Consider the following 11319-nt stretch of genomic DNA (forward strand, 5'->3'; position numbering starts at 1 on the left):
ACGGAAACAACTAGCTTGAAGAATCATTTAACTACAGAACTGTACAACCTCATCACTACGGAAACAATGCAGTAACAATCCAATATCTTCGAGACGCGCAAAGAAATGAGGTTGCCTGCCCTGTTTCCAATATCTTCGAGACGCGCAAACAATTTGATCCGTGATGAGCCCCCTCCTGGGTTCTTGCACAAAATTCCACTACATGGATAAACAGCGTATGAGAGATCAATGTCCAGTTGAATCAAGATTGTCTTGGCTTTATTCCCATACTTGGTACAACAACAAATGCGCATCCCACACTTTACAATGTTGAGAGGACAAATAAAGAATGGCTAGTAAGGTGATAACAATTTCTCCTCTAGGTCACGGAAACCTCGGTACACATTATCTGTTTGGTTCTGTGGGAGATTTAATCGCCTCACCTCAGTCATATACCTGAAGATGCAAACACAATGTGAGCATGTAGAATTGCGGAGCTTATGTGATTTGCAGGAGGTAACATTAAAATAGCAAGTATGAACAAAAAGGATTGGTGATTTGACTCACGGGGATTATGTTGCTTACCTATTTGCCAAACTAATTATTTTATCTCGAACACCTTTCTGCAAAGACCCTGTTTGATTGAGCGAAAATGTTCCATCCAAAAAGAACGAAGCCCCAGCAGTTGTGGTGCCTAGCTTATGGGCAATGACCGACATTCCCCATTCACGAAGGATTGCGAGAACTGATCTCAGAAGCCGCAGCTTCAGATTAAGTGAGGGCACGATTGCGCCATTCGATAACAGTTGATCATACACAGCAAGCACAGGCTCGGCTAGACCTTTACAGGCTCCGAGAAGGGCTCTTGCAACATCCTCATCACCAACTAATTCTTGTCCTGAACTTAACCTATCCTGTAGATAGGAGCATTTGATGATATAAGTCTCCCTGTGAAGTGCACTGCTGCTAAGTATGAAAAATACATATATAGATGCCATGTACACATACCAATGCAGCCTTCTCAAGATGAAGGCATATTATATCCAAAGGTAAACAAGCTCCATCTGCAGGATCTAGTTTTGAGCCAACTCTTTTCACCACAGAACATGCTTCTGCTAAACCACCTCTTGTCAGTGTTTGGTCAAGGAGTCTGGCCCAAATTTCCCGGACAATTTTGCTATCAGCATCTCCAGAGTAATTTGCAAAGTTGAGCATTTCCAGGCAAACCTAACAACAACAACAACAAGCAGCTTTAAGCAGTCAACTTTTTGAGTAATTACCCAAAACAGATGTAAGCCTTACGAAGTAAAAGGCACTCCTAAGTACAAATGCATGACCCAACAACAGAAAGGCAAGAACACCAAAGCCAGAACATCAGTTTGCCTTGAGGTTCTTTTGTTTTGGAACTAGGCAAACTTATTGAGCACCATGATTTATTTTTGAGAAAAGAAACATAATGATACTAGCAGCAAGATTTCCCAGTAGTGCACACTTCATACTCCCTCAATCCCTAATATAAGACCTTTTAGCTTTTTCTTGATTCGTACGTATCTAAACACATTTTAGTGTGTATGTTCACTCATTTCAGTATGTATGTAGCCAATATTTTGAAATAGCTAAAAAGGTCTTATATTAGGGAACAGAGGGAGTAGTTCATAGTAAACATAAGCCAGCATGATCTTACAGTGCACATCAACAAACATCTCATGCAACTTCAATCCTGGTTAGGGTTCAAAATTTTAGGTGAATAAGTGGAATGCACATGAGCATGCTAACGAACAGGACATGAAAGGTTGTTTTGAGAAGTCCATTTGCTAAGACCTCAGCTCCATAAAGGCAAGAGTTGAAATCATGTAACAATGTTGTGATCCAACTTGAATTCCATGAAACACAGAAAATCGTACCTCCCAAAGATTAAATGGAACAGCATAGTCATTGTATAGTTGAGTAATGCTCTTAAGATTCAGTGAAAGCTCTTTCGCCTTGTCCTTGGCCTCCTTGGCAGATTCTGCATCAGCTAGAATATTATCACGAGGAAAGGGGTCACTGGGTGATTCACCACTGCCTGGGATAGTTTCAAGCCGTGAAGCCATAGACTCCAGTTCTTGTTTAATTTGCATTTGAAACCGAAGCACTGCAAGTTTGCCTTCAAGTAGATCCACTGTACTACTGTCAATAGGATTTCTCGACGAATCGGCAGCAATGCCTGCACTTTTGGCCTGTAGCACAGCATTGCTCAGATATTGATACCTGGATTCCAAAGTTAGGTGTTAATAGATACAACACATGGACATACGGAGGTAAAGAAAAGAAGCAGAACAAAATGTGGAGACCTCTGGTCAAGAGCAGGAGCTTCTTCGGCATTGGAGCACTGCCTTTCTGCCAATATCAATAACATCCTGGCGGCAGCAACATGCTCCCCCTTGAGAACATAGTACCTTGCTAGGAGCTCAAGATACTTCGTTTGGCTGGTAGAAATAGGTGCGCCTAAATCATCCAACCTAGGAGCCCCTCGAACCTTAAAAGTGGAAGAAAGAGACGGTCAGGACAGTACAACATGTATATTCTTTTATAACACAGTAATGTCTTGAACTCAGTACAAGTTAAGATGATGATGACTTGGAAAGATTTAGCAAACATACAAGCATTTCTAATGCAAGGAATCATATATCCAGAAGTTGAAGAAGGCACTTTTAGATTATCAGAGCAAAAAGAAAACTAAGTAGCAGGAACAATTGTATGATAGTATGATGAATCTGGCTGGTATTAGACAAGAGATGGGCAGGCTCCACGTAAACTTTAGCAGATGGTGTACCTTTTAGCTAACACTAAACAGGATATAAACTAAATGAACTCATGTTAATAATTTCAGTTTCCATTTTATTAAGATGAGAACAATATGGACACGGATGAGGTAAGTTGAGGCAGTGGTGGAGCCTGTAGGATCGATAAGGCAGCCAGCTCAAGCAAAAATGCAACAAAATACAACATAAAATGCAAGATATTCTTCTACACTCTTCTACAAGGCCTTCAGATTCAACACGTTAACAAATTTTTCAATTGAGTTAACATACTAAATACTCCCTTCGTTCCCAAATATTTGTCTTTTTAGAGATTTCAACAAGTGACTACATACGGAGCAAAATAAGTGAATCTACGCTCTAAAATATGTCTACATGCATCCGTATGTTGTGTCCATTTGAAATGACTAGAAAGACAAATATTTGGGAACGGAGGGAGTACATCTCTAACAATACCAGGTTGTTATTAGGATTCACCTCTTCTTGATGCTTACGACCAGCACTCTGAAGAAAAGCAACCAAATCAGAGCCTCCGTACTCCAAAAGTTCATTATCCAGACCAAGCTCAATAAGTGTCCTGTATAGATGCTCGTGGAAAGCTGTGTCTGGCCACTGGACACTTAGCTGAATAATCTGTTTGATACATTTGCTTCGAGAAGCTGGATCAAGGGCGGTCATTGAACCAGGTGCCCCACTTCGTCCCGCACCTTTGAGTGTGCGCAGAGCATTCATAACTATTTCATAGCACTGTACACGCTGTGCAGTTATAGTATCATGATGCCTCGCATCAATTTGCCCATTAATAAATCAGCATTGGAATCAAGTGCTTGAGCCTTCTGTAGTGGCAACCGCACTACTGCCTCATAGAATCTGAACTCCCATCCAACAAAACACAGAGAATGTCAGCTTGCAGACCAAATAAATCAAAGTGTTCAGGATTTATAGATTTGTTTTATCATATACAAGATGATTCAGTAAGGAACTAACCGTAGGTTCTCAAATCTCTTGCATATAGCACTCAAATCAGCAGAGTCTGGAATTTTGGTCAAGAGATTGAAGGCTTCCCTAGCAAGAATATCCCTCTCGTCCTGGTTGTTTGTCATAGATGCTTTCTCGAGACTCTCAACTGCGGAGTAATACTTGTAGTCTGACTCATTGAAGTAGCTAGGACAGCCTTCCCTCAATTTAGTGCTGATATCCTCAACAGTTCCTTTGCCCTCTGGGCCAATGTAGTACTGCAAAAATCAAATAAAAGTACAGATTAAAATGCAATGAGTGATGAATCACCAAGGCTGTTCCCTTTTTGTTGGTAGTTTGGGCAGAGCAGAGAGAGAGGGAGAAGAGTGCTACCTCCATGAGTGAAGAAATAAGCCGCATCGCAAGCTGGTCACCATCCTCAGAACATACTAACTGATGAAACGTTAACTGAACTAACTTTTTGCGCAAATCATTGCCTAGTGTCTGAACCAAGCGAGCAACATTATGCTGACAAATAAGTTGTAGTAGAACAAGTGCTTCACCAGATCTTCGAAGCAACCGCCTAAGGCACTCGATTGCCCTCACCTGTTATACAAGTAAAGTATTAAGCAAACAAATTTAGATTTTCTCTTCCTTGACAAATTACAGAAATGTTACCTCCATAGCAGCTAGTTCTGCTGATGTATAAAGCGACCGTGGCTTCTTATTCGATGCAGATTGATCTGCAGAGTCCATGTCTCTAATGCGGTAGGGGCTCTTTCCATTGTTATGGATACCGGCACCAATGGTAGGCCCTGTTTTGTACAGTATGGAACCAGAATCTCCCAGGCCAGCAACATACCCATAAAGTCCTCTTCTCTTGTTTCTTCTGGACCTCAAAAATGTTTCCAACGAACGAATCTTACTCTCAAGAACTTTCATGGCACCAGTAGAAAGCCTACAAACGACCACGCCATCCCCGTGGTCATTGGAACCTATCAGCCCCCGAACCACCATAACTGGAAGCTCCCACACAGATACAGATGTCAGGGGGGGGGGCGGGGGGGGGGGGGGGGGGGGGGGGGGGGGGGGGGGGGGGGGGGGGGGGGGGGGGGGGGGGGGGGGGGGGGGGGATGAGCATAAGGGAAGCCTTCATATGCACCGGAAAACAAAGGTTCTGCTTCCTGAACAACTTGTCCCATGCTAAAGCCTCCAGCCTGAGTTCGAGTGTTAGACAAAGCAGTAGTGCCATTAAGTTGAGGCATTCCAACAAGCCCAGGGTCCTCAAATGCTTCAGCAGCCTTCTCAGAAACCGCGTTGCTTATCAGACTATCTTCAGTGTAAAGTAACTTCGCAGCTAGCATTAAGCACATTGCTGCAGCCTCTCCAGCACCAAAGCGGTTAAAGAACTCTTCTATTTGTGATCTCAAGGTGTTCCCATCAAACAACTTTCTCAGAATGTCAACAGGCCTGTTAAAAACTAATTCCATCAAACCCATTGTATTGAATACTACCATCCTTCTCCGTGGTAAGATATGCTGGGTAGGAAGATCGCCTTTGGCCCACAGCTTTATAGATGCTTTCTCAGAAGGTTTTCTGAATGCTGAAAGGCATTCCACATCAGCGTATAAAGACTGCATGATGAAAGCAGCATCTGGAAGTGGGAAGACATCAGAAGCACAAAGCATCCGACCCTCAACAGGCAAAGCGGAGACTGTTTCTCGGAGAGCCTTAGAGCTTCTAGAAGCTGTTGCGAAGGTACTGGGCAGTGATAACTGGGCAGCAGAATCTTTCTGCACAGCTAGAAGGGAGGACATAGCTGTAGCAGATGAATCTGACATTATAAGAGCGCCGGCAGAATAGAAAGCAGACTCCACTTTTAACGCCAGATCCTCCGGCTGAGCTCTGCCAGCAGCAGAAACAGCACCAAATGTGAGTCCCCCACCAACCCCTAGAGGTGGGGAAGGCCTAGTAGCAACAATTTTTAAACAGCTTGGCCTCTGCAAACCAGAGTTCAGTCCAACTGAAGAACTGCTTCCACCTGATGTTGAAATGAATAATCTCTTGCCATCTGATAAAACAGCAACAGCATGGAGCCATTTCGATTCCATGGTGGACAAAGGTGAGATGCATACTATTGATGGTTTCGGGGATCGTGCAGCTCTTGATGCATTAGGCCTTCGACCACCATAAGGTGCATCTCGTGGATCAACAAGGTTCTTTTCTTCAGTGATTTTTTTCAAGGGACCATCACCGCTAGCTCCTAAATCAAATAGTTGCAATTTCATGCCTTCTGTGCGTGCATAGATAGTGTTCCTCTCCTCATCAATAACCATGTCCACTATAGGATCAACAGCTGAGAAATTAAACGCACTTGGCAGGACCCACCTGAAAATCAAGTTAACTGAATAAGCAGGTGACCAGAAACACGTAAAAGGCAAAGGAAAGGGTCAGATTATTTCACAGCTGATACCTGGAAAGAAGACTGCCTAAACCCGTGGTAAGGCAAAGTTTACGGCAGCGTTTACGCCAACCTGAACCAGTTGTGTATTGCAATTCATATATATGCCCATCACGTCCTGACAGGAAAATCTGACCCTTATCTGTACATGTGATGCATGTCATTGTGACACCATCAGTAGAAATCATGTACTCAGGTAAAGGTTGCAATGAAAGTTCAGCATACGGATCTGTTCCATCAGCACTAGCAGAACAGCAAACTCCAACAAGCATCACCTGACACAACAGATGTAGGTGAGTGTATATTTATTGACTAGAAAATAAGTATCCTAGATAGTAACTTTTGTAAAAGCTTGCATGATTTGCAGGTTCGTAACAGTAAATGTCAATCAATGAATGGAAAATCAGAAAAAGGAAAACAGCTGCGTAGCCAGAGGATTTATATCAACCTCAGTTCAGCAGAAGACGTTTCTGTGATGTGTATCATCCTCTAATAAATGATACTTCACTATAATTGATTGCTTTAAATCACTTCTAGCATTCTAATATTCTACCTACAGCATTCTCTGTCCTAACAGAAAGTAGCAGCCATGAAGCTGTTAGGAATATGCAACTTTTATTTCCATAAATCTTAGTTAAAATGGGATCTCAGTAACGTGACTGCATGAGGCTTAAATGAAAGAATGAACATAATTGTTTGAATGAGTTCTTTCTATCAAGCAAACAAAAATTATCCGTCTAATTGGATTCTGAGCATATCAATAATTCAGCAATTCTAGATGGTCCAGCTGGTAACCGACTAACCGTTCGTACCGGTATAACCATTGTTGTTTACAGATTATTTCTATCTAACAAGCAAGCCACACAAGGGCATTGTTAGGTTCCTATACAGATGTTGATGGGAATGAGAGAAAATAATGGCTAGTTTGGTATTGTGTTGGTAAGCTCCATGCTGATGTTTTTCATAGTTCACTGCACATACATCCCTAAATATGCTGAGTGGTGATCTAATCACCTTGGCAGAACTACAGGGTATGACATAGCTATATGCAACTAGCCAGATAGGGGTGGCATCCAGTGCTCCACTAGTCAAGCATTGTGGAACGCCAAAATAGTCACATGCAAACCCAAAAAAAAAACTGAAGAATAGATGTAAGAGTTGTGTCCATCATTTTGTAAAATATAAATTTCTGTTCTACCTCGATATTTGCAAGAAAATAGGTTAGTGGGAAGAGTAAATTTGACTCTCTTTTCCAAACTTCATTTTCCCAGGTTAACAAATTATTTCAAGTTCTCAATTTAATGGTTGAATCTCAAATTTTGCCCAGGAGAACCCGCAAGCATTCTTACCTCCACAGGAGTTGCTAAAACTAAAATGTACTGGATTGCTTCGACAAAAATCCCAGGCTTTGCTCTAGCAAGTCCAACAGCACAAATTGCTTGCTCATCTGCATGATACTCTTGACACTGGCCATCCCTGATAAATAGAGAAAAAATATGCCATCTATTAGATGGTTAGCGACAAACATGGCCTATCACAAGTGAGGGGGATTACTATTTGAATTTTGATGAGAATTGAGAAGCGAGATCATTTGTGCTAATCACTGGATTTAACTATATAAAGGTGAAGTTACTTTTGCTAATCAGACCTGATCTTTGCCATCTATGCAATTACACAGAAATACAGGAAGATAATTTTCAACAACTACTATACAGTGATGTTGCCTAAATGTGGTGTACAATAAAAGAAGGTACAACTTCATAGACAATAATAGATGCTTGGTTTAATAGAAGGTAACACATCATAGACTCATCACACTCAGTTTCGACCAAACACACATGCATATCAAAAGGAATGGTATTAAGGCATTCTCTAGAAAAGAAAACAGAGGGACTGTGCTGCACCTGGCAAATTATTCATAACAATGGCACAAACTTTGAGATGCTAAGTAACAAGAGCCGCGTCATAAAGTAGCGCTGGTGTTTTTTAGCTTAAGTTGTGTGTCAGCAAAGGGGATGAACAAACAAAAATAATGAATTACCACTTATCAAAGCGCCAGACATAAAATGAATTGTCAACAGTTGCCCAGGCCCGGTGTATTTCAGAAAATATTCCACAAAGAGCTGTTCCTTCACCAGCAGCTGCATTATATCTCTCAATCAGCATAGGAGGAAGCTGCCGAGTTTCTGCAACTTCCACTAGAGGAGGCCACTGCAGTAGAACATAAAAGTATCTTATATAGTTATTAACTTCACAAGAATAAAATAAAAAAATTGTGTTCAAAATGCATAATAACTTCAGAATATAACTTACAACTCACACAGAAGGTAGAAAAGACTAGGCCTTACTAAACCAATGTATTTAAGTGATTGAAAAGGTAAACTTTTACAGTCAAGGAGTAAGGGAAGATCTCCGTCACTAATATCAACAATTGTTACCCAGTATCATGAAAATTGTTGATTAGCAAGACTCGAGGATCAACTGCGTTTGAGGCAAAAACTTCCCACAGAAACAAGCAAGAAAAAACAATAGCACCTAAATCCTAAAATTTTGTTTCAAATTTGAACTAAAACCATGACAAGAATTATGGAATGGAGGGGGTAGAACTTAGAATCTGTCACCAGAAATGAAGGATGCTCGTTGCCTAAAAGAGTTTTAAAGTGGGTGGGAAAAGCAAATTTTAAATAACCTCCGCATGGCAAGAACAAGAATGCCATTGGGCTGGTAGTACTGTGCTGCAGACTCTCGAATGTAAAACAGAGGTTGCTTTAACCACTGGAGGTTGAAAGATTCGAAGGAAATTAAACTGTGTCTTGCTGGCATACACTCTAATCAATCTGTTCTGCAAAGGATGTTGGAGAATTCACGGGCAACAAGGAGAAGTTGCAGGTAATGTTGCAGACAAGCTCAGCTCAACAAGATACGAGCTCAGCACCAAATCAACCCAAACTCAGACTCAAAAGATTATTGAGTTTAAGCTGAAGCTAAGCATAATTATAAATTATAAGTGAATATATGCATGCATTCTAGTAAATACTAATACACGCCTAGAAACACAAGTGCATTTTACAATATGGAGGTCTAGTGTTAGATGGTCTACTACTGTTAAATAGCATTGTACAACACCAATGAGCTTGCAGAGAGACATGATTAAGCTCTCCTTTGAGCTCAGATGCATCCTTTGTGGTTTCGCTTATATGCTTAGGCCTGCTCACATGAATGAATCTTAGTAAAGAAGGAAGCTCACTGCTTCGCACGGTGGTCGGTGATGTTGCAAAGCTTACACTGTTTTCATCTTGTGTTTTGTGTACAACCCCAAAACAGGGAGGTCCCAAAAACACTAGAACACCCCTGATTTAGTCTCCCGTGTAAATTGCCAAATGTGCACGGTTATAACTTTCGTTTGTTTCCCAGAATTTACATGAAATTTCACGGGATTTGCCGCGAAGTTTCACATAGGCAGCCAAACTTGAAAAATGATATACCGCTGCATCTATGTCAAAATTTGACCTCGATTTTCTACCAAGTTCCAAATAAACAGGTTCAATTTCAACCCCATCGTGTTCTCCTCAGACTTCGACGGCTTCCAGCCCAACAGGGAGAGCAAAAGACTAAAAAAACGCCTGCGAATCCCCCAGAACTAATGCTGCTTAACCTACGCGTAGCTCCGCTGCAAGCCTCGGATACACCAAAAAGGGGAATATACGCTGTCACAGATCAACGGCTCGAGCGCGTGCAGGCCCTAGAACACATTACGCGGGCGGTGGCGCGGGGGTTACCTCCTTGGGGTGCGAGGAGTAGGGGTGGGAGGCGTAGCGCGAGGCCTCGAGCGCCTCCTCCAGGTCGGGCTGCGCGGCGGCGTCGCGGCCGATCCGCTCCGAGACGTGCAGCCCCGCCGAGGCGACGTCGGGGCCGATGGCCTCGTCCTCCGCCCACGCCATCATCGGAGCGCCGCGCCTCTGCGGGGAGGAGGGGGCGGGGGACGGCTAGAGCGGGGAAACCCTAGAGCGCGAGTGAGGGGGGGCGAGAGACGGTGGGGAACGGTGCGCGGCGGTCGGCTTTGTTTGGCGGGTTTGAGGTTTTCGTGCGGCGGGCGTCCGGATTTTGCAGTGGGCGTTCGGAAATTTTTCCCGTTTCCCTTCTCCATTCCCGTGACTCACCGGTGACCCCGGCCACAGCTTTTTGTGCCGAGCTCGGTCGGGGTTCGCTTTCTGTTTGTTTGTGCCATTCCAACTGAGCCCGGTTTTGGAGCCTCGGTTTGACGGAGCTAAAAAAAATGCCTCTCTTCCAGCTTAGAAATTAAGCCATTTTTAAATTTTGAACCCTATCAGTGCCGCACTAACACATGAGAACTCCGAGTGTTTTTTTATGGCAAAATTAGTGGCACGAGAATGGCAACTTTACTTGTCAAGCATGAAAACTTTCTTTTCGGATGGCAAGTTTCGGCTTATTTTTTAGGTTTGGTTTTTTTTCATATAGCAACTTCAGTTGTAAAAAATATCAGGACCGGAGTGCTTCGTGTCATACGTGTGGCACTTATCATTTGGATAAAGTTTTAAGACTTCTAAATTAATTATCTCATACCTAAAAGCCTCAATGAATAATGAAGGCTGCTTAAAGAAAAAGGCTAAGGGTCTCTTTGATTCAAAGGATTTTCACAGTATCTTTAAAAGATTAGAATCCTTAGGAATTTTTTCTACGTTGGTTGTTTGATTCGTAGGATTGAATCTTGTAGGATTTTTTCCTAAGAATTCATTTGTACTACATTTTACAGGAATTCCAACATCCACTCCAATCTCTTGAAAGAAATCATTTGTTTTTCTCGTGACATAATCAAATAAACTCAAATCCTATAAGAATCCAATGAACATACCATTTCAATTCTACGTTTTTCCTATTCCTGTGTTTTTGCAATCCTATGAAACAAAGAGGCCCTAAGGAGGCTACAACTTATTTTAAAGTTGTCAAAAGAAATAGCCCTGAATAGTGGGCAGTCGTGCTGATTTGCCCGCACATATAGGCCGATCAACAAAAGAAAAAAATGTTGATTCTTAAGTACAGTGATTCTCCTTGCCTACAACAAATGATTCCTATAAAATGTTACATTACAGTGTGTTCTTT

General features: G+C 42.2%; 1 protein-coding gene across 1 annotated transcript; it reads right to left on the reverse strand.

Moving 5' to 3' along the window:
• Positions 1-236: 236 nt before the first annotated feature.
• Positions 237-10232, reverse strand: LOC125527477 (nuclear pore complex protein NUP155). The gene is given in 15 exon segments (XM_048691984.1): positions 237-435; positions 565-893; positions 988-1206; positions 1884-2229; positions 2313-2497; positions 3258-3586; positions 3589-3650; positions 3768-4015; positions 4131-4343; positions 4416-4774; positions 4882-6125; positions 6211-6473; positions 7548-7674; positions 8240-8409; positions 9978-10232. Coding segments are annotated over 15 exon segments (4362 nt in total). The 5' UTR covers positions 10143-10232; the 3' UTR covers positions 237-332.
• Positions 10233-11319: the final 1087 nt, after the last annotated feature.

This window comes from Triticum urartu, unplaced genomic scaffold, assembly GCF_003073215.2.
Source record: "Triticum urartu cultivar G1812 unplaced genomic scaffold, Tu2.1 TuUngrouped_contig_402, whole genome shotgun sequence".
Lineage (NCBI taxonomy): Eukaryota > Viridiplantae > Streptophyta > Magnoliopsida > Poales > Poaceae > Triticum > Triticum urartu.